The sequence below is a fragment of the Salvelinus alpinus genome, chromosome 20 (genome assembly GCF_045679555.1).
Source record: "Salvelinus alpinus chromosome 20, SLU_Salpinus.1, whole genome shotgun sequence".
In the NCBI taxonomy this organism is placed as follows: Eukaryota; Metazoa; Chordata; class Actinopteri; order Salmoniformes; family Salmonidae; genus Salvelinus; species Salvelinus alpinus.
The window spans coordinates 19247479-19272685 of NC_092105.1; the positions used below are offsets into that span (position 1 = coordinate 19247479).

Consider the following 25207-nt stretch of genomic DNA (forward strand, 5'->3'; position numbering starts at 1 on the left):
CACCATAACCACCAGAAACACCATAAACACCTGTCTAGGCTACGGCCCAGCAGATATACAGAGTGAGTGAGTGAGTGAGTGAGTGAGTGAGTGAGTGAGTGAGTGAGTGAGTGAGTGAGAGAGAGAGAGAGAGAGAGAGAGAGAGAGAGAGAGAGAGAGAGAGAGAGAGAGAGAGAGAGAGAGAGAGAGAGAGAGAGAGAGAGAGAGAGAGAGAGAGAGAGAGAGAGAGAGAGAGAGAGAGAGAGAGAGAGAGAGAGAGAGAGAGAGAGAGAGAGAGAGAGAGAGAGAGAGCGAGCGAGAGAGAGAGAGAGAGAGAGAGAGAGAGAGAGTGGGGGGGGGGGCTGGCTGGTGTATAATGCAGAGTCAGACCTCCACTGTGTATCACCAACAGGAAGAGTGCATTATTAATGGTCCACATCAAGGCCACATTTCACCCATTCATACTAGACTAATGACACACCCAACAGGGAACTCAACACACACACACTTATAGTGTACAATACATTCAGTCACACACTCTCCATGACTGACAAGATACAGTTGAAGTCAGAAGTTTACATAAACTTAGGTTGGAGTCATTAAAATGTCTTGTTAACAAACTATAGTTTTGGCAAGTTGGTTAGGACATCTACTTTGTGCATGACACAAGTCCTTTTTCCAACAATTGTTTACAGACAGATTATTTCACTTATAATTCACTGTATCACAATTCCAGTGGGTCAGAAGTTTACATACATTAAGTTGACTGTGCCTTTAAACAGCTTGGAAAATTCCAGAAAATTATGTCATGGCTTTAGAAGCTTCTGATAGGCTAATTGACATCATTTGAGTCAATTGGAGGTATGCCTGTGGATGTATTTCAAGACCTACCTTCAAACTCAGTGCCTCTTTGCTTGACATCATTGGAAAATCAAAAGAAATCAGCCAAGACCTCAGTAAAATAATTGTAGACCTCCACAAGTCTGGTTCATCCTTGGGAGCAATTTCCAAACGCCTGAAGGTACCACGTTCATCTGTACAAACAATAGTACGCAAGTATAAACACCATGGGACCACGCAGCCATCATACCGCTCAAGAAGGAGACGCCTTCTGTCTCCTAGAGATGAACGTACTTTGGTGCAAAAAGACCTTCGTTATGTTTGGAGGAAAAAGGTGGAGGTTTGCAAGCCCGAAGAACACCATCCCAACCGTGAAGCATGGGTGTGGCAGCATCATGTTGTGGGGGTGCTCTGCTGCAGGAGGGACTGAAGGCATCATGAGGTAGGAAAATGATGTGGATATATTGAAGCAACATCTCAAGACATCAGTCAGGAAGTTAAAGCTTGGTCGCAAATGGGTCTTCCAAATGAACAATGACCCCAAGCATACTTCCAAAGTTGTGGCAAAATGGCTTAAGGACAACAAAGTCAAGGTATTGGAGTGGCCATCACAAAGCCTATAGAACATTTGTGGGCAGAACTGAAAAAGCGTGTGCGAGCAAGGAGGCCTAAAAACCTGACTCAGTTACACCAGTTCTGTCAGGTGGATTGGGCCAAAATTCACCCATCTTATTGTGGGAAGCTTGTGGAAGGCTACCCAAAACGTTTGACCGAAGTGAAACAATTTAAAGGCAATGCTACCAAATACTAATTGAGTGTATGTAAACTTCTGACCCACTGGGAATGTGATGAAAGAAATAAAAGCTGAAATAAATCATTCTCTCTACTATTATTCTGACATTTCACATTCTTAAAATAAAGTTGTGATCCTAACTGACCTAAGACAGGGAATTTTTACTCGGATTAAATGTCAGGAATTGTGAAAAACTGAGTTTAAATGTATTTGGCTAAGGTGTATGTAAACTTCCAACTTCAACTGTACATGATAGAGATATAGGCCAATAAAACCTTAGACAAATCAAAGCTACCCCTTAGGTTGAGGAAATAAACGTATGTATTACTGCATCTTGTAGTGCAGGGATGGGAAACTGGCGGAACATTTTGCTTAGGGCCCCCAAAAGGCTAGGGCCGGCTCTGACTGTATGCATGGGTATGGATGCGGGTACACAGACCCGCGAGTTTGTACAAAGAAAATGGTGAGTACAGATGTTTTGTGGCCCCCACCCCTGCTGTAGTGTGTAGTGAGATACTCACCAGTGTAGAGTAGATGGGGAGGTCTTTGTTAGGATTGACCAGGAGGAGAATGTGTCCGATGTAGGTCTGAAAAAAACAGGCCTTATGTTACTTCACCTGTAGAACTGTAAAGTGAGAGTGAGCTTCTATTCCATGGACGAATGAATAAATACACAATTAAATATTGTAACATCAATGGCGGTGTATACAGTCCACAGAGTTTGGTTTAGGGCATCACTGTGTGCTCTTGAACTGAGGCATGTCTGGTCAAACTACCAGCCACTGGGGTTAACACAGAAGTCCACCTAGACCATGTAATAGGCCTAATGTCTGTAATCACGTTGTAGCACAAAGCCCCATCCCTCATGGAGCCTGGAGGTCATGTTAGGACTAAGAACCAAATCCCTTCCCCAAACACACTGAGAGTTGGAGAAGCTTGCAGGCCCTCAGCACTACTGCTATGCTAGCCAATTGAGCTAACTGATGATAATATCTCATCAGTCAGAGAGAGAGGACCAGGGGTAATCACAACAATGAATTTGTCAATAAATACATAAATAAACACAAAAATAAACATGACAATAAATACATCAATAAACATGACAATAAATAAATCAATAAATATGACAATAAATACATTAATACACATAACAATAAATACATCAATACACATAACAATAAATGCATCAATAAATACATCAATAAAAATTACAATAAATACATCAATAAATACATCAATAAACATGACAATAAATACATCAATAAATACATCAATAAACATGACAATAAATACATCAATAAACATGACAATAAATACATCAATAAACATGACAATAAATACATCAATAAACATGACAATAAATACATCAATAAACATGACAATAAATACATCAATAAATACATCAATAAATACATCAATAAATACATCAATAAATACATCAATAAACGTGACAATAAATACAGCAATAAATACATCAATAAACATGACAATAAATACATCAACAAACATGACAATAAATACATCAATAAACATGACAATAAATACATCAACAAACATGACAATAAATACATCAATAAACATGACAATAAATACATCAACAAACATGACAATAAATACATCAATAAACATGACAATAAATACATCAATAAACACAACAATAAATACATCAATAAACACAACAATAAATACATCAATAAACACAACAATAAATACATCAATAAACACAACAATAAATACATCAATAAACACAACAATAAATACATCAATAAACATGACAATAAATACATCAATAAACATGACAATAAATACATCAATAAACACAACAATAAATACATCAATAAACATGACAATAAATACATCAATAAATACATCAATAAAAATGACAATAAATACATCAATAAATACAACAATAAATACACCAATAAACACAACAATAAATACATCAATAAACATGACAATAAATACATCAATAAACATGACAATTATCAATAAACATGACAATAAATACATCAATACACATGACAATAAATACATCAATAAACACAACAATAAACACGTCTATAAACACAACAATAAACACGTCTATAAACACTTCAATAACACTATTATAAGAAATCTTTTTAAAGTGATCTCCACCGTTGCAGTTGAATGGACAAGCTCATTCCCAAATATGCACTCCTGGGAGCGTGGGCGCCTTGGCAACCTCTGCTGACCCCCTCAAGAACAGGAAAGTGTGATACAGGTAAGAAACCTGCTGGTAAAACCAAGTACATGCTATTTTACAAATCATGTAACTGATGATTTGTGCATAAGTGTCACGTTCTGACCTTAGTTCTTTTGTTATTTCTTTGTTTTAGTATGGTCAGGGCGTGAGTTGGGTGGGTTATCTATGTTCGTTTTTCTATGTTGGTTTTTTCGTTTGGCCTGGTATGATTCTCAATCAGAGGCAGGTGTCATTAGTTATCTCTGATTGAGAATCATACTTAGGTAGCCTTTTTTCACCTGGGTTTGGTGGGTGGTCTTCCGTGTCTGTGTGTTCCACACGGAACTGTTTCGGTTTTAGTTCGTTCACTTTATTGTTTTGTATTTCAGTGTTCAGGTTTGTTCCATTAAATATTCATCATGAACACTTACCACGCTGCGCTTTGGTCCTCCTCTCTTTCTCCCAACGAAGATCGTTACAATAAGTACGTTAGATTGTACCCTCATTGATCGTGTCCCCGCCTATAAATATCTGGGCATCTGAATTGACGAAAAGCAATCTTTTAAAAAGCATGTTGACGAGTTAGTCAAGAAATGAAGAATTAAGTTGGGCTTCTTCTATAGGAATAGGTCCTTTCATTAAATAGCAGAAAACAGATGATTCAATCTACATGAATTCCTGTTATAGATGATGATGATATTAAATACATGAATGCAGCTACCAGTGTATTGAAGCCCTTGGACACAACGTATCACAGCGCACTTTGTTTGATAACATCTGACAGTTTAACCACTGCATCCTTTATATAAAGTTGGTTGGACCTCACTAAAACCATGTTGGTCACTTCATTATTCTGTTTTTGTTTATAACGCCTTACTCAATGAACTACCAATTTACTTAACATCATTGTTGAAATATAGAAACTCGGATTACAACACTAGATCACAGGGTTGGTTAATGCTGGAGACTCCACGTGTATCCACAGAGTTGGTTAATGCTGGAGAATCCACATGTATCCACAGAGTTGGTTAATGCTGGAGAATCCACGTGTATCCACAGAGTTGGTTAATGCTGGAGAATCCACGTGTATCCACAGAGTTGGTTAATGCTGGAGAATCCACGTGTATCCACAGAGTTGGTTAATGCTGGAGACTCCACGTGTATCCACAGAGTTGGTTAATGCTGGAGAATCCACGTGTATCCACAGAGTTGGTTAATGCTGGAGAATCCACGTGTATCCACAGAGTTGGTTAATGACGGAGACTCCACGTGTATCCACAGAGTTGGGTAAATCTGCCTTGTCCTACCAGGGCCCTGTCAGGTGGAACAATCTCCTAGTCACGTTTCAGTTGGATGTGTTGTTGTCTCTGGGTCAGTTTAGGAGAAATGCTCGGGATTTTTAAATTGATACATGTGTTTGTTTTGTTTGATTATTTATATAATATTAGCTGTTTATTTAATTTTGTGTTTTAAATTGTGTATAATTTCTGTATTGTGAGTTGGTTAATGTAGCCTATGTGTGGTCCAAATACTAAACTTAACACAAAGCCCCTTTCATAAATGGAAAGCCAAAACTGCATGGAGGTAGACAGGTATTCTTATTTAATTTCGATGGTTCTTCTTTCTTCCTACTGTAGACCCTCAGGCTATCTAGATACTACTGCCAAACCCCCTTCCTCTGACAGAGATATACAGTAAACACTAACCCTTACAGCTAGTCCTGTACAGCTGCTAGGTGCTAGCCCTCCTTCCCACAAAACAAACCTAAACTGTCTGAATGCTAACTGCTAACCCTATGTTCTCTAGGAGACCCTGCTGGGGCTGGATAGGATATGGTATCACTAAGATGCTAACATGCTGCCCTGCCTGTCCTCAGGCCTGGCCTGAAGATTAATGAGCTACAAAGTCCCCCCAGACGCTGATCGAAGGTTAGATTGGCATTTTCACTCCTAATGGTTTAGGTGAGGATGGACAAGGATAGATGATTCTAGATCAGTGCCCAAGGGAAACTTCAACCCCGGAGCAAGTTAAGGACAGTCAGTGGTTATGCCAACTTGGCACAATTTAACTCTGTTACCAAATTACATTCTCTCAATCTCGTATAGTAGCATCAAGACCAAAACCCCAATTCCACATCCCTCGCAATGACCATCTCAATCTCCCAACTGTCATGCATCCCTCCCCCATCCCTTTGTCCTCTTCTCCAGTGCCTGGGCTCAGCTGTGTACCATCCTTCCATCCCAGCAGCAGGCTGGAGCCCAGTCATGAAAGTCCCAGTCTCTGACCACCCTGCTGGGGAGCATATGGACCATTACACTGCCTTTTTCAGCCCTCTCCTCCTCCTCTTCCCTGGTTCCATCTCTATCTCCCTCTTCCACCTCACGCTCTTCATCTCTGCTTTTCTCTCCCTCCTTCTCTCTCCCTCCTTCTCTTTACTTTTCCCTGTCATATCTCCTTTTTCTTTTGGCCATTCTGGCTCCTTTGCTTTCTCCTCATCTCAATCTTCCCCCTCTTCTCTGTCCTCTCTCAATCTTCCCCCTCTTCTCTGTCCTCTCTCAATCTTCCTCCTCTTCTCTGTCCTCTCAACCTCCCCCCTCTTCTCTGTCCTCTCTCAATCTCCCCCTCCTTCTCTGTCTTCTCTCAATCTCCCCCCTCTTCTCTGTCCTCTCTCAATCTCCCCCTCCTTCTCTGTCTTCTCTCAATCTCCCCCCTCTTCTCTGTCCTCTCTCAATCTCCCCCCTCTTCTCTGTCCTCTCTCAATCCCCCCCTCTTCTCTGTCCTCTCTCAATCTTCCTCCTCTTCTCTGACCTCTCTCAATCTTCCCCCTCTTCTCTGTCCTCTCTCAATCTCCCCCCCTTCTCTGTCCTCTCTCAATCTCCCCCCTCTTCTCTGTCCTCTCTCAATCTCCCCCCTCTTCTCTGTCCTCTCTCAATCTTCCTCCTCTTCTCTGTCCTCTCTCAATCTTCCCCCTCTTCTCTGTCCTCTCTCAATCTCCCCCCTCCTCTCTGTCCTCTCTCAATCTCCCCCCTCTTCTCTGTCCTCTCTCAATCTCCCCCCTCTACTCTGTCCTCTCTCAATCTCCCCCCCCTTCTCTGTCCTCTCTCAATCTCCCCCCTCTTCTCTGTCCTCTCTCAATCTCCCCCCTCTTCTCTGTCCTCTCTCAATCTCCCCCCTCTTCTCTGTCCTCTCTCAATCTTCCCCCTCTTCTCTGTCCTCTCTCAATCTCCCCCCTCTTCTCTGTCCTCTCTCAATCTCCCCCCTCTTCTCTGTCCTCTCTCAATCTCCCCCCTCTTCTCTGTCCTCTCTCAATCTCCCCCCCCCTTCTCTGTCCTTTCTCAATCTCCCCCCTCTTCTCTGTCCTCTCTCAATCTTCCCCCCTTCTCTGTCCTCTCTCAATCTCCCCCTCTTCTATGTCCTCTCTCAATCTTCCCCCTCTTCTCTGTTCTCTCTCAATCTCCCCCGTCTTCTCTGTCCTCTCTCAATCTCCCCCCCTTCTCTGTCCTCTCTCAATCTCCCCCCTCTTCTCTGTCCTCTCTCAATCTCCCCCCTCTTCTCTGTCCTCTCTCAATCTCCCCCCTCTTCTCTGTCCTCTCTCAATCTCCCCCCTCTTCTCTGTCCTCTCTCAATCTCCCCCCCCCTTCTCTGTCCTTTCTCAATCTCCCCCCTCTTCTCTGTCCTCTCTCAATCTTCCCCCCTTCTCTGTCCTCTCTCAATCTCCCCCTCTTCTATGTCCTCTCTCAATCTTCCCCCTCTTCTCTGTTCTCTCTCAATCTCCCCCGTCTTCTCTGTCCTCTCTCAATCTCCCCCCTCTTCTCTGTCCTCTCTCAATCTTCCCCCTCTTCTCTGTCCTCTCTCAATCTCCCCCCTCTTCTCTGTCCTCTCTCAATCTCCCCCCTCTTCTCTGTCCTCTCTCAATCTTCCCCTCTTCTCTGTCCTCGCTCAATCTCCCCCCTCTTCTCTGTCCTCTCTCAATCTCATCACTCTTCTCTGTCCTCTCTCAATCTCCCCCCTCTTCTCTGTCCTCTCTCAATCTCCCCCCCTTCTCTGTCCTCTCTCAATCTCTCCCCCTTCTCTTTCCTCTCTCAATCTTCCCCCTCTTCTCTGTCCTCTCTCAATCTCCCCCCTCTTCTTTGTCCTCTCTCAATCTTCCTCCTCTTCTCCTGTCCTCTCTCAATCTCCCCCCTCTTCTCTGTCCTCTCTCAATCGCCCCCATCTTCTCTGTCCTCTCTCAATCTCCCCCCTCTTCTCTGTCCTCTCTCAATTTACCCCCTCTTATCTGTCCTCTCTCAATCTCCCCCTCCTCTCTGTCCTCTCTCAATCTCCCCCTCTCTCTGTCCTCTCTCAATCTCCCCCCTCTTTTCTGTCCTCTTTCAATCCCCCCCCTCCTCTCCATGTCCAACAAGCCAGTCTCTCCCCCATCTGTGGCTCAGTAAAAACCAAGCTATCGGAGCCTTTTCACACACAGTTATGAAAATAGCCAGGGTGTTCCACATTGATCTGGCTCCAGTCATTCTACAGCACCATCTTCCATGTGGAGCTATAGACCAGGCAACAGTGAAATGTGGTTAGAATCAGTGGAGTAAAGTACTTAACTAAAAATACTTTGAAGTACTACTTAAGCCGTTTTTGGGGGTATCTGTACTTTACTTAACTATTTATATATAGAACAACTTTTACTTTTACTTCACTACATTCCTAAAGAAAATAACGTACGTTTTAATCCACACATTTTCTCTGACACCTAAAAGTACTCGTTACATTTTGAATGTCGAGAGAATATCCCTGGTCATCTAATGTCTCTGATCTGGAGGATTCACTAAACACAAATGCTTTGTTTGTAAATGATGTCTGAGTGTTGGAGAATGCCCCTGGCTATCTGTAAATGTGATAAACAAGAAAATGGTGCCATCTGGTTTGCTTAATATAAGGAATTTAAAATGATATATACTTTTACTTTTGGTACTTATATTTTAGCAATTACATTTACTTTTGATACTTACATATATATTAAACCAAATACCTTTAGACTTTTACTCAAGTAGAATTTTACTGGGTGACTTTTACTTTTCATTGAGTCATTTTCTATGAAGGCATCTTTACTTTTACTTAAGTATGACAACTGGGTACTTTTTCCACCACTGGTTAGAATGTCCAGAAACCAAAAGGAAAACGGCTGTATGTCTCTCATATTTTCTCATAATTGCAGTCATGGATTTTGTCCATCGAACCAAAACGGCATTGATTCTCCAATATGGGATATTTATCCTTTGTGTGAGTGTCTGCGTGTCCGTGTGTGTCTGTGCGTATATCTGTGTAGTACATTTAGACTGGGTCTTAGTAGATCTATTCATCCCCCATCCCTGGGTCTTGTCCCTGGCCAGCAGACAATGAGTCTCCTGGGACACCTTCCAGACACCAGACCCTGGCCAGAGCTCACACACTCCACTCACACATCAGCCACTAGCCCACAATACAAGACAGAGAGGGGTGGGGGAGTGACTCAAAGAGGGTACAAACCCTATAACCGCCACTAGCAGCCACCAGTGCCTGGCCGGGCAACAGAGACAGATACCAGTCACGTGCAATAACACAGGTCCAGTCACTGGTCTGCAGGGCTGGAGGAGTGGAAGATTGGAAGAGCGGAGGAGGGGTGGAGGAGTGGAGAGGTGGAGAGGTAGAGAGGTGGAGGAGAGGAGAGGTGGAGGAGAGGAGAGGTGGAGAGGTGTAAAGGTGGAGGGGTGGAGAGGTGGAGGGGTAGAGGGGTGGAGGAGAAGAGAGGTGGAGGGGTAGAGGGGTGGAGGAGTGGAGAGGTGTAAAGGTGGAGGGGTGGAGAGGTGGAGGGGTAGAGGGGTGGAGGAGAGGAGAGGTGGAGGGGTAGAGAGGTGGAGGGGTGTAAAGGTGGAGGGGTGGAGAGGTGGAGGGGTAGAGGGGTGGAGGAGAGGAGAGGTGGAAGGATGGAGAGGTGGAGGGGTAGAGGGGTGGAGGAGTGGAGAGGTGGAGGAGAGGAGAGGTGGATGGGGGGAGAGGTGGAGGGGTAGAGGGGTGGAGGAGTGGAGGGGTGGAGGGGTGGAGAGGTGGAGGAGTGGAGAGGTGGACGGGTAGAGGGGTGGAGGAGTGGAGAGGTGGAGGGGGGGAGGAGTGAAGGGGTGGAGGGGTGGAGAGGTGGAGGAGTGGAGAGGTGGAGGGGTAGAGAGGTGGAGGGGTAGAGGGGTGGAGGAGTGGAGAGGTGGAGGAGAGGAGAGGTGGAGGGGTGGAGAGGTGGAGGGGTAGAGGGGTGGAGGAGTGGAGAGGTGGAGGAAAGGAGAGGTGGAGGGGTGGAGAGGTGGAGGGGTAGAGGGGTGGAGGAGTGGAGGGGTGGAGGGGTGGAGGGGTGGAGAGGTGGAGGAGTGGAGAGGTGGAGGGGTAGAGAGGTGGAGGGGTAGAGGGGTGGAGGAGTGGAGAGGTGGAGGAGAGGAGAGGTGGAGGGGTGGAGAGGTGGAGGAGTGGAGGAGTGGAGGGGGGGAGGAGTGGAGGGGTGGAGGGGGGGAGGAGTGGAGGGGTGGAGGGGTGGAGAGGTGGAGGAGTGGAGAGGTGGAGGGGTAGAGGGGTGGAGGAGTGGAGGAGAGGAGAGGTGGAGGGGTGGAGGAGTGGAGAAGTGGACGGGTAGAGGGGTGGAGGAGTGGAGGAGTGGAGAAGTGGACGGGTAGAGGGGTGGAGGAGTGGAGGAGTGGAGGGGTAGAGGGGTGGAGGAGTGGAGGGGTGGAGAGGTGGAGGAGTGGAGAGGTGGACGGGTAGAGGGGTGGAGGAGTGCAGAGGTGGAGGGGTGGAGGGTGCTGGTTTCCCTCCTCAACTCTGGATCTCTGGACAGTCAGGGGAAAGACTGCCCAGTGTGCAAGCTGGCATCTCACGATCAATAGATCACTCCAATTGTATGTAAGTGTGTCCATGTGTGTGTCCGTGTGTGTGTGTGTGTTTGTGTGTGTGTGTTCTACCTACATATATCTGGTCGTTGCCAAAGCGTTTCTGCATCTCGTAGAGCAGGCTGCTGTCTGTGAGCTCACTGAGAGACGCCAGGTCATCATTAGGCGCCGGAGGCATCAACTTCACCTGCAACACCACACCACACAGGTTACCATAGCAGCCACACATGGACTTGGTTTCCCGTACAGTAAGTGTACACTTTTCTGCAGTAGATATCTGAAGTGTATAGCAGTAGTGAACATATTGAGTGTACACTTCGTTGTAGTGCAGATGTTGAGTGTACTTGCCTGCTCCAGTTTGCTGGGTCCTGTGGGTCCATCTAGACCGTTGTCCTGTGAAGGATATCTGCTCAGCCCCCCTCCCACCTCACTGAACATGGCACACTTCTCCAACAGACTGTCCCTCTTAGAGAGGGGCATGGACAGGGGGGTCCTACAGGGTTGTGTGGGAGGTACAATTATTACTAAGCAAATCATTTGCTTTTGAATACTGATACCGGAACATCTTAAACTATAATGTATGGCATTAGGCACTGCATTGCAGTTGCTAGCTGTGCCACTAGAGATCCTGGTTCGAGTCCAGGTTCTGTCGCAGACGGCCGCGACCGGGAGACCCTGGGGCTGCGCCTCTCCCAAGTCCGTACAGAAGTTGCAGCAATGAGACAAGACTATAACTACCAATTGGATACCATGAAAAAGGGGTAAAAAGTAGAAGAAAAATAATAATACTATATTGTATGCGTAATATAGATAAGTGAGGTCATTTGATCATTTGATGAATTGATCATCAAACTCACAGGTTCTTGACGGGGATGGTGTGGTCGTGTTCGCCTCCATCGTAGCGTTTGTCTGTAGGGGCAGGTGGGACAGAGGGGTCCTTCAGTCTCTCTACCCAGCATTCCTCTGCTCTCAGCAGCATGTTCATGATGGGGTCGGATGCTGCTATGCCTGGAACCAGGACAGGGAACACAGCAGGTTAAGAGACTAACCACTAAGGGTTAAAAATGAGAAAGACTGTCTGTCAGACTGTTACAAATGTATTACTAAGCATGATAAATCGGGTAGTTTGAATCCTGGATGCTGATTGGCTGAAACATAATTTTAGCCGTGTGTATATCAGACAATATGACGCAAAAATACTTGTTTACTGTTCTATTTATGTTGGTAACCAGTTTATAATAGCAATAAGGCACCTCAGGCATTTGGGGTATATGGCCAATATACCACACGCCCTCTGACCTTATTGCTTAACTACAGTATAGTGATCAGGAGACGTTGTAGTCACTGGTACTTTCAGTACTTTCAATGCTAGAGGGCTTGAAATTAGCCTCTATCTAGCTGCAAAGATATAGAATGTTGCATAGACATTTATGTTGAACACCGGCCAATTTATGAAACACATAAAATGTTCTCCAAGATCAATACTCTGAACATTAATGACACGTTAAATAGACAATACTATTCAAAGGGACACTTTGAGATCTAAATCATTCTAGGCTAATTCACCAAGGCCTCATCCAAACCCATCCATATGGATGTGCCAGTGCTGAGACAGAGTGTGAACCCCACTGAGGATCGATCCATCTGAGCTTCAGAGAGGAGTTAAGATCCCCTCCATCTGTAATGAGGTCTAACAGGGCACAGGGGAGGGATACAGCTTTATCCTCTTTTAGTTCATACAGAGTGACAACATTTCTCTCTCTCTGTCGCTCTGTCTCTCTGTCTCTCTGTCTCTCTCTTTCTCTCTCTCTCTCTCTCTCTTGCACGCACGCACACATCGGGTGGAGTCTAAGCGAAAACGACGGGATTATGTCTCCCTGTGGTGTCACATCTATCCCTGAGTTAAACCTACATGTTAGAATGGACTATTGATTACTGCTAATGAGAGTTTCTGATTCCACTATTGGATGAGGAGTGTAGGGAGGAGGCTGCAATAGGCCTATCTCACACTATGATGGAGAGATTGACATGGAGAGTACGAGTCTCTCTCCTCCTTTCCCTCAACATCCACATCTGGGGTACACTGACATTCAACGCTTTAGACAGTCTCTACATTACACACTACAGTAACACAGTTCTACGTGTTATTCTCTGGGGGTTTCAAAGGCATTGCACTTCAGCATGCTGTGGCATTGTATTTGGTTATTAACTAGCAACTCTTGCAGCTCTGTATGCTGTCCAGTCAAAGGAAAAAGTCTATTTCCCCTGGGGATTTCATGCCTGTGCTGTTGAGGCAGGGAGCCCAGGGGAATAGACAGGTTAAGAATAACATCCCTAACAGCAGGAGAGACAACAGATACATCGCTGCAGACAGATGAAACAGAAGCCCATAGATCCTGCGTGTTATCGCAAACAGCGACAAGGAGCTGTCTCTCAACTCCTCACACACACGCATACACAGACACGCATGCATGCACACACACAAACACGCGGGCACACACAAACTGTACGCACACACACAATCATGCATACACAGACACACACACACACAATGCATACACACACACACACACACACACACACACAATGCATACACACACACAATCATGCATATACACACACACAGACAATCATGCATACACACACACACAGACAATCATGCATACACACACACACAGACAATCATGCATACACACACACAATCATGCATATACACACACACAGACAATCATGCATACACACACACACAGACAATCATGCATACACACACACACACACAGACAATCATGCATACACACACACAATCATGCATATACACACACACAGACAATCATGCATACACACACACAATCATGCATACACACACACAATCATGCATACACACACACAATCATGCATACACACACACAATCATGCATACACACACACAATCATGCATACACACACACATGCACATGAAATGAGAAGTAATCATGTTAGTGCTTCTATAAATAAATGAAAGATAATGTACTTGAGTAATGGTATTCTAGCTTCATACCCATTATGGAATGAATCACATCAGCTCCGATGAGCTGTTCTCTCAGTGTGTATGTGCATGTGTGTGTGTCTGTCTCTGTTTGTATGTGTTTGTGTGTCCAAATATACGATCTGGCAGAGAGTGGAGTGTTAATTTTATGTTTGGTTAATACACACACACACACACACACACACACACACACACACACACACACACACACACACACACACACACACACACACACACACACACACACACACACACACACACACACACACACACACACACACACACACACACACACACACACACACACGCACACTTCTAAAGCCATGACATCATTTTCTGGAATTTTCCAAGCTGTTTAAAGGCACAGTCAATTTAGTGTATGTACACTTCTGACCCACTGGAATTGTGATACAGTGAATTATAAGTGAAATAATCTGTCTGTAAACAATTGTTGGAAAAATGACTTGTGTCATGTACAAAGTAGATGTCCTAACCGACTTGCCAAAACTATAGTTTGTTACAAGAAATTTGTGGAGTGGTTGAAAAACAAGTTTTAATGACACCAACCTAAGTGTATGTACAGTTGAATTTGGTTTACATAAACTTATGTTGCGGTCAATAAAACTAATTTGACAAACATCACTCTGTCAACTTTCACCACAGATGAGGAAGTGCAACACTGGCAGACTGAAACACATTCAATGCAATAAAACACGTTTCTAGTTTAAACTGACACATTTTGATGCCGACTTTTTTGTTATGTAACTTAGATATATGCACCGGTGCGTCAATCGACTCTAGTGGGTTATCTGATGGATCACTGGAACAGTAGGCTGTGTAGATAACTCAGCTGAACCAATCGAAAGCCATCTATTTGCTTCATTACAACCTGCCTAGCGTATGTGTGTGTGTGTGTGTGTGTGTGTGTGTGTGTGTGTGTGTGTGTGTGTGTGTGTGTGTGTGTGTGTGTGTGTGTGTGTGTGTGTGTGTGTGTGTGTGTCACTGTATTATACCTGAGGGCTTGTCTTGGTGGCAGTTTAGGAGAGTTGGATCTGCTCTGTGCTTCAGCAGCTGGCTAACGATGCTTGTCTGCAGGGAGAGACGGACAGACAGAGACACACACCTTTATTATTTCACAGAAAATACCATATCCATATCTACAAAAACAGTTGTCTGATATGTAGCTGATACCATATCCATATCTACAAAAACAGTTGTCTGATATGTAGCTGATACCATATCCATATCTACAAAAACAGTTGTCTGATATGTAGCTAATACCATATCCATATCTACAAAAACAGTTGTCTGATATGTAGCTGATACCATATCCATATCTACAAAAACAGTCGTCTGATATGTAGCTGATACCATATCCATATCTACAAAAACAGTCGTCTGATATGTAGCTGATACCATATCCATATCTACAAAAACAGTTGTCTGATATGTACCTAATACCATATCCATATCTACAAAAACAGTTCTCTGATATCTACCTAATACCATATCCATATCTACAAAAACAGTTGTCTGATATGTAGCTGGTACCATATCCATATCTACAAAAACAGTTCTCTGATATCTACCTAATACCATATCCATATCTACAAAAACAGTTGTCTGATATGTAGCTGATACCATATCCATATCTACAAAAACAGTTGTCTGATATGTAGCTGATACCATATCCATATCTACAAAAACAGTCGTCTGATATGTACCTAATACATATCCATATCTACAAAAACAGTTGTCTGATATGTAGCTGATACCATATCCATATCTACAAAAACAGTTGTCTGATATGTAGCTGATACCATATCCATATCTACAAAAACAGTTGTCTGATATGTAGCTGATACCATATCCATATCTACAAAAACAGTTGTCTGATATGTAGCTGATACCATATCCATATCTACAAAAACAGTTGTCTGATATGTAGCTGATACCATATCCATATCTACAAAAACAGTTGTCTGATATGTAGCTAATACCATATCCATATCTACAAAAACAGTTGTCTGATATGTAGCTGATACCATATCCATATCTACAAAAACAGTTGTCTGATATGTACCTAATACCATATCCATATCTACAAAAACAGTTCTCTGATATCTACCTAATACCATATCCATATCTACAAAAACAGTTGTCTGATATGTAGCTGGTACCATATCCATATCTACAAAACAGTTGTCTGATATGTACCTAATACCATATCCATATCTACAAAAACAGTTGTCTGATATGTACCTAATACTATATCCATATCTACAAAAACAGTTGTCTGATATGTACCTAATACATATCATATCTACAAAAACAGTTGTCTGATATCTACCTAATACCATATCCATATCTACAAAAACAGTTGTCTGATATCTACCTAATACCATATCTACAAAAACAGTTGTCTGATATCTACCTAATACCATATCCATATCTACAAAAACAGTTGTCTGATATCTACCTAATACATATCCATATCTACAAAAACAGTCGTCTGATATGTAGCTGATACCATATCCATATCTACAAAAACAGTTGTCTGATATGTAGCTGGTACCATATCCATATCTACAAAAACAGTTGTCTGATATGTACCTAATACCATATCCATATCTACAAAAACAGTTGTCTGATATGTACCTAATACATATCCATATCTACAAAAACAGTTGTCTGATATCTACCTAATACCATATCCATATCTACAAAAACAGTTGTCTGATATGTACCTAATACATATCCATATCTACAAAAACAGTCGTCTGATATGTAGCTGATACCATATCCATATCTACAAAAACAGTTGTCTGATATGTAGCTGATACCATATCCATATCTACAAAAACAGTTGTCTGATATGTAGCTGGTACCATATCCATATCTACAAAAACAGTTGTCTGATATGTAGCTGATACCATATCCATATCTACAAAAACAGTCGTCTGATATGTAGCTGATACCATATCCATATCTACAAAAACAGTCGTCTGATATGTAGCTGATACCATATCCATATCTACAAAAACAGTTGTCTGATATGTAGCTGGTACCATATCCATATCTACAAAAACAGTTGTCTGATATGTAGCTGATACCATATCCATATCTACAAAAACAGTCGTCTGATATGTAGCTGATACCATATCCATATCTACAAAAACAGTTGTCTGATATGTAGCTGATACCATATCCATATCTACAAAAACAGTCATCTGATATGTAGCTGATACCATATCCATATCTACAAAAACAGTTGTCTGATATGTAGCTGATACCATATCCATATCTACAAAAACAGTCATCTGATATGTAGCTGGTACCATATCCATATCTACAAAAACAGTTGTCTGATATGTAGCTGGTACCATATCCATATCTACAAAAACAGTCGTCTGATATGTACCTAATACATATCCATATCTACAAAAACAGTTGTCTGATATGTAGCTGATACCATATCCATATCTACAAAAACAGTTGTCTGATATGTAGCTGGTACCATATCCATATCTACAAAAACAGTTGTCTGATATGTAGCTGATACCATATCCATATCTACAAAAACAGTTGTCTGATATGTAGCTAATACCATATCCATATCTACAAAAACAGTTGTCTGATATGTACCTAATACATATCCATATCTACAAAAACAGTTCTCTGATATCTACCTAATACCATATCCATATCTACAAAAACAGTTGTCTGATATGTAGCTAATACCATATCCATATCTACAAAAACAGTTGTCTGATATGTAGCTGATACCATATCCATATCTACAAAAACAGTTGTCTGATATGTAGCTGGTACCATATCCATATCTACAAAAACAGTTGTCTGATATGTAGCTGATACCATATCCATATCTACAAAAACAGTTGTCTGATATGTAGCTAATACCATATCCATATCTACAAAAACAGTTGTCTGATATGTACCTAATACATATCCATATCTACAAAAACAGTTCTCTGATATCTACCTAATACCATATCCATATCTACAAAAACAGTTGTCTGATATGTAGCTAATACCATATCCATATCTACAAAAACAGTTGTCTGATATGTACCTAATACCATATCCATATCTACAAAAACAGTTGTCTGATATGTAGCTGATACCATATCCATATCTACAAAAACAGTTGTCTGATATGTAGCTAATACCATATCCATATCTACAAAAACAGTTCTCTGATATCTACCTAATACCATATCCATATCTACAAAAACAGTTGTCTGATATGTAGCTAATACCATATCCATATCTACAAAAACAGTTGTCTGATATGTAGCTGATACCATATCCATATCTACAAAAACAGTTGTCTGATAAGTAGCTAATACCATATCCATATCTACAAAAACATTTGTCTGATATGTAGCTGTCATCATCTCATCTCAGCCTCACCCATGATCTTTTCTGCCTTAGATCTCTTTATCTTCCTCTTCTGCCCTTTATATCTCTGTCACCAAAAGTACAGAAGCACGAGATCATCAGCAAATAGTAGTCTCTATCTCTCTCTCTCCCTCTCTTTAATCCGTTTAATCCCCATCCCTCTATTTATTCCCATCCCTCTCTTACATATCTCTCTTTCCTCCTACCTATGTGATTCTTGGTTTGTGGTGAGATGACAATGTTCCTCTGATGATGTGTAAAGGATGGGTTCCTCAGCATGATGATGTGAAAATGATGGGTTCCTCTCTGCACGATGATGTGTAAAGGATGGGTTCCTCTCTGCATGATGATGTGTAAAGGATGGGTCCCTCTCTGCATGATGATGTGTAAAGGATGGGTTCCTCTCTGCATGATGATGATGTGTAAAGGATGGGTTCCTCTCTGCATGATGATGATGTGTAAAGGATGGGTTCCTCTCTGCATGATGATGTGTAAAGGATGGGTTCCTATATGCATGATGATGTGTAAAGGATGGGTTCCTCTCTGCATGATGATGTGTAAAGGATGGGTTCCTCTCTGCATGATGATGTGTAAAGGATGGGTTCCTCTCTGCATGATGATGATGTGTAAATGATGGGTTCCTCTCTGCATGATGATGTGTAAAGGATGGGTTCCTCTCTGCATGATGATGTGTAAAGGATGGGTTCCTCTCTGCATGATGATGTGTAAAGGATGGGTTCCTCTCTGCATGATGATGATGTGTAAAGGATGGGTTCCTCTCTGCATGATGATGATATGTAAAGGATGGGTCCCTCTCTGCATGATGTGTAAAGGATGGGTCCCTCTCTGCATGATGATGATGTGTAAATGATGGGTTCCTCTCTGCATGATGATGTGTAAAGGATGGGTTCCTCTCTGCATGATGATGATGTGTAAATGATGGGTTCCTCTCTGCATGATGATGTGAAACTGATGGGTTCCTCTCTGCACGATGATGTGTAAAGGATGGGTTCCTCTCTGCATGATGATGATGTGTTTAGGATGGGTCCCTCTCTGCATGATGATGATGTGTTTAGGATGGGTTCCTCTCTGCATGATGATGTGTAAAGGATGGGTTCCTCTCTGCATGATGATGATGTGTAAAGGATGGGTTCCTCTCTGCATGATGATGATGTGTAAATGATGGGTTCCTCTCTGCATGATGATGATGTGTAAAGGATGGGTTCCTCTCTGCATGATGATGATGTGTAAAGGATGGGTTCCTCTCTGCATGATGATGATGTGTAAAGGATGGGTTCCTCTCTGCATGATGATGATGTGTTTAGGATGGGTTCCTCTCTGCATGATGATGTGTAAAGGATGGGTTCCTCTCTGCATGATGATGATGTGTAAAGGATGGGTTCCTCTCTGCATGATGATGATATGTAAATGATGGGTTCCTCTCTGCATGATGATGATGTGTAAAGGATGGGTTCCTCTCTGCATGATGATGATGTGTTTAGGATGGGTTCCTCTCTGCATGATGATGATGTGTAAAGGATGGGATCCTGTCTGCATGATGATGATGTGTAAAAGATGGGTCCCTCTCTGCATGATGATGATGTGTAAAAGATGGGTGCCTCTCTGCATGATGATGTGTAAATGATGGGTTCCTCTCTGCATGATGATGATGTGTTTAGGATGGGTTCCTCTCTGCATGATGATGATGTGTAAAGGATGGGTTCCTCTCTGCATGATGATGATATGTAAATGATGGGTTCCTCTCTGCATGATGATGATGTGTAAAGGATGGGTTCCTCTCTGCATGATGATGATGTGTAAATGATGGGTTCCTCTCTGCATGATGATGATGTGTAAAGGATGGGATCCTGTCTGCATGATGATGATGTGTAAAGGATGGGTCCCTCTCTGCATGATGATGATGTGTAAAAGATGGGTCCCTCTCTGCATGATGATGTGTAAAGGATGGGTTCCTCTCTGCATGATGATGTGTAAAGGATGGGTTCCTCTCTGCATGATGATGTGTAAAGGATGGGTTCCTCTCTGCATGATGATGATGTGTAAAGGATGGGTCCCTCTCTGCATGATGATGATGTGTAAAGGATGGGTTCCTCTCTGCATGATGATGTGTAAAGGATGGGTTCCTCTCTGCATGATGATGTGTAAAGGATGGGTTCCTCTCTGCATGATGATGATGTGTAAAGGATGGGTCCCTCTCTGCATGATGATGTGTAAAGGATGGGTCCCTCTCTGCATGATGATGATGTGTAAAGGATGGGTCCCTCTCTGCATGATGATGTGTAAAGGATGGGTCCCTCTCTGCATGATGATGATGTGTAAAGGATGGGTTCCTCTCTGCATGATGATGTGTAAAGGATGGGTTCCTCTCTGCATGATGATGATGTGTAAAGGATGGGTCCCTCTCTGCATGATGATGTGTAAAGGATGGGTTCCTCTCTGCATGATGATGATGTGTAAAGGATGGGTCCCTCTCTGCATGATGATGTGTAAAGGATGGGTTCCTCTCTGCATGATGATGATGTGTAAAGGATGGGTCCCTCTCTGCATGATGATGTGTAAAGGATGGGTTCCTCTCTGCATGATGATGTGTAAAGGATGGGTTCCTCTCTGCATGATGATGATGTGTAAAGGATGGGTCCCTCTCTGCATGATGATGATGTGTAAAGGATGGGTTCCTCTCTGCATGATGATGTGTAAAGGATGGGTTCCTCTCTGCATGATGATGATGTGTAAAGGATGGGTTCCTCTCTGCATGATGATGATGTGTAAAGGATGGGTCCCTCTCTGCATGATGATGATGTGTAAAGGATGGGTTCCTCTCTGCATGATGATGATGTGTAAAGGATGGGTTCCTCTCTGCATGATGTGTAAAGGATGGGTTCCTCTCTGCATGATGATGTGTAAAGGATGGGTTCCTCTCTGCATGATGATGTGTAAAGGATGGGTTCCTCTCTGCATGATGATGTGTAAAGGATGGGTTCCTCTCTGCATGATGATGTGTAAAGGATGGGTTCCTCTCTGCATGATGATGTGTAAAGGATGGGTTCCTCTCTGCATGATGATGTGTAAAGGATGGGTTCCTCTCTGCATGATGATGATGTGTAAAAGATGGGTTCCTCTCTGCATGATGATGATGTGTAAAGGATGGGTTCCTCTCTGCATGATGATGATGTGTAAAGGATGGGTTCCTCTCTGCATGATGATGATGTGTAAAGGATGGGTTCCTCTCTGCATGATGATGTGTAAAGGATGGGTTCCTCTCTGCATGATGATGATGTGTAAAGGATGGGTTCCTCTCTGCATGATGATGATGTGTAAAGGATGGGTTCCTCTCTGCATGATGATGATGTGTAAAGGATGGGTTCCTCTCTGCATGATGATGATGTGTAAAGGATGGGTCCCTCTCTGCATGATGATGTGTAAAGGATGGGTTCCTCTCTGCATGATGATGATGTGTAAAGGATGGGTTCCTCTCTGCATGATGATGTGTAAAGGATGGGTTCCTCTCTGCATGATGATGTGTTTAGGATGGGTTCCTCTCTGCATGATGATGTGTAAAGGATGGGTTCCTCTCTGCATGATGATGATGTGTAAAGGATGGGTCCCTCTCTGCATGATGATGTGTAAAGGATGGGTTCCTCTCTGCATGATGATGATGTGTAAAGGATGGGTTCCTCTCTGCATGATGATGATGTGTAAAGGATGGGTTCCTCTCTGCATGATGATGATGTGTAAAGGATGGGTCCCTCTCTGCATGATGATGATGTGTAAAGGATGGGTTCCTCTCTGCATGATGATGATGTGTAAAGGATGGGTTCCTCTCTGCATGATGTGTAAAGGATGGGTTCCTCTCTGCATGATGATGATGTGTAAAAGATGGGTTCCTCTCTGCATGATGATGATGTGTAAAGGATGGGTTCCTCTCTGCATGATGATGATGTGTAAAGGATGGGTTCCTCTCTGCATGATGATGATGTGTAAAGGATGGGTTCCTCTCTGCATGATGATGTGTAAAGGATGGGTTCCTCTCTGCATGATGATGATGTTTAAAGGATGGGTTCCTCTCTGCATGATGATGATATGTAAAGGATGGGTTCCTCTCTGCATGATGATGATGTGTAAAAGATCGGTTCCTCTCTGCATGATGATGATGATGTGTAAAGGATGGGTCCCTCTCTGCATGATGATGTGTAAAGGATGGGTCCCTCTCTGCATGATGATGTGTAAAGGATGGGTCCCTCTCTGCATAATGATGATGTGTAAAGGATGGGTTCCTCTCTGCATAATGATGATGTGTAAAGGATGGGTTCCTCTCTGCATGATGATGTGTAAAGGATGGGTCCCTCTCTGCATGATGATGTGTAAAGGATAGGTCCCTCTCTGCATGATGATGTGTAAAGGATGGGTTCCCATATGCATGATGATGTGTAAAGGATGGGTTCCTATATGCATGATGATGTGTAAAGGATGGGTTCCTATATGCATGATGATGTGTAAAGGATGGGTTCCTATATGCATGATGATGATGTGTAAAGGATGGGTTCCTATATGCATGATGATGATGTGTAAAGGATGGGTTCCTATATGCATGATGATGATGTGTAAAGGATGGGTTCCTATATGCATGATGATGTGTAAAGGATGGTTTCCTATATGCATGATGATGATGTGTAAAGGATGGGTCCCTCTCTGCATGATGATGTGTAAAAGATGGGTTCCTCTCTGCATGATGATGATGTGTAAAGATGGGTTCCTCTCTGCATGATGATGTGTAAAGGATGGGTCCCTCTCTGCATGATGATGTGTAAAGGATGGGTTCCTCTCTGCATGATGATGATGTGTAAAGGATGGGTCCCTCTCTGCATAATGCTGATGTGTAAAGGATGGGTTCCTCTCTGCATAATGATGATGTGTAAAGGATGGGTTCCTCTCTGCATGATGATGTGTAAAGGATGGGTCCCTCTCTGCATGATGATGTGTAAAGGATAGGTCCCTCTCTGCATGATGATGTGTAAAGGATGGGTTCCCATATGCATGATGATGTGTAAAGGATGGGTTCCTATATGCATGATGATGTGTAAAGGATGGGTTCCTATATGCATGATGATGTGTAAAGGATGGGTTCCTATATGCATGATGATGATGTGTAAAGGATGGGTTCCTATATGCATGATGATGATGTGTAAAGGATGGGTTCCTATATGCATGATGATGATGTGTAAAGGATGGGTTCCTATATGCATGATGATGTGTAAAGGATGGTTTCCTATATGCATGATGATGATGTGTAAAGGATGGGTCCCTCTCTGCATGATGATGTGTAAAAGATGGGTTCCTCTCTGCATGATGATGATGTGTAAAGATGGGTTCCTCTCTGCATGATGATGTGTAAAGGATGGGTCCCTCTCTGCATGATGATGTGTAAAGGATGGGTTCCTCTCTGCATGATGATGATGTGTAAAGGATGGGTTCCTCTCTGCATGATGATGATGTGTAAAGGACGGGTTCCTCTCTGCATGATGATGTGTAAATGATGGGTTCCTCTCTGCATGATGTGTAAAGGATGGGTTCCTCTCTGCATGATGATGATGTGTAAAGGATGGGTTCCTCTCTGCATGATGATGATGTGTAAAGGATGGGTTCCTCTCTGCATGATGATGATGTGTAAAGGATGGGTTCCTCTCTGCATGATGATGATGTGTAAAGGATGGGTTCCTCTCTGCATGATGATGATGTGTAAAGGATGGGTTCCTCTCTGCATGATGATGATGTGTAAAGGATGGGTTCCTCTCTGCATGATGATGTGTACAGGATGGGTTCCTCTCTGCATGATGATGTGTAAAGGATGGGTCCCTCTCTGCATGATGATGTGTAAAGGATGGGTTCCTCTCTGCATGATGTGTAAAGGATGGGTTCCTCTCTGCATGATGATGTGTAAAGGATGGGTCCCTCTCTGCATGATGTGTAAAGGATGGGTTCCTCTCTGCATAATGATGTGTAAAGGATGGGTTCCTCTCTGCATGATGATGATGTGTAAAGGATGGGTCCCTCTCTGCATGATGATGTGTAAAGGATGGGTTCCTCTCTGCATGATGATGTGTAAAGGATGGGTTCCTCTCTGCATAATGATGATGTGTAAAGGATGGGTTCCTCTCTGCATGATGATGATGTGTAAAGGATGGGTACCTCTCTGCATGATGATGTGTAAAGGATGGGTCCCTCTCTGCATAATGATGATGTGTAAAGGATGGGTTCCTCTCTGCATGATGATGTGTAAAGGATGGGTTCCTCTCTGCATAATGATGATGTGTAAAGGATGGGTTCCTCTCTGCATGATGATGTGTAAAGGATGGGTTCCTCTCTGCATAATGATGATGTGTAAAGGATGGGTCCCTCTCTGCATGATGATGTGTAAAGGATGGGTTCCTCTCTGCATGATGATGTGTAAAGGATGGGTTCCTATATGCATGATGATGTGTAAAGGATGGGTTCCTCTCTGCATAATGATGATGTGTAAAGGATGGGTTCCTCTCTGCATGATGATGTGTAAAGGATGGGTTCCTCTCTGCATGATGATGATGTGTAAAGGATGGGTTCCTATATGCATGATGATGTGTAAAGGATGGGTCCCTCTCTGCATGATGATGTGTAAAGGATGGGTTCCCATATGCATGATGATGTGTAAAGGATGGGTTCCTATATGCATGATGATGTGTAAAGGATGGGTTCCTATATGCATGTTGATGTGTAAAGGATGGGTTCCTATATGCATGGTGATGATGTGTAAAGGATGGGTTCCTATATGCATGATGATGATGTGTAAAGGATGGGTTCCTATATGCATGATGATGATGTGTAAAGGATGGGTTCCTATATGCATGATGATGTGTAAAGGATGGGTCCCTCTCTGCATGATGATGTGTAAAGGATGGGTCCCTCTCTGCATGATGATGTGTAAAGGATGGGTTCCCATATGCATGATGATGTGTAAAGGATGGGTTCCTATATGCATGATGATGTGTAAA

At 43.0% G+C, this 25207-nt stretch overlaps 1 protein-coding gene across 2 annotated transcripts in view; it reads right to left on the minus strand.

Moving 5' to 3' along the window:
• The window catches only part of LOC139546427 (unconventional myosin-XVI-like), a 269653-nt gene that overhangs the window by 154872 nt on the left and 89574 nt on the right, over positions 1-25207 (minus strand). For both annotated transcript variants that reach the window (XM_071354796.1, XM_071354795.1), the window contains exons 8-12: positions 14753-14828; positions 11572-11722; positions 11063-11207; positions 10791-10901; positions 2134-2199 (exon numbers count right to left, since the gene is read on the minus strand). In XM_071354796.1, coding sequence (XP_071210897.1) covers positions 2134-2199; positions 10791-10901; positions 11063-11207; positions 11572-11722; positions 14753-14828 — 549 coding nt within the window. The remainder of the gene's footprint in view (positions 1-2133; positions 2200-10790; positions 10902-11062; positions 11208-11571; positions 11723-14752; positions 14829-25207) is intronic.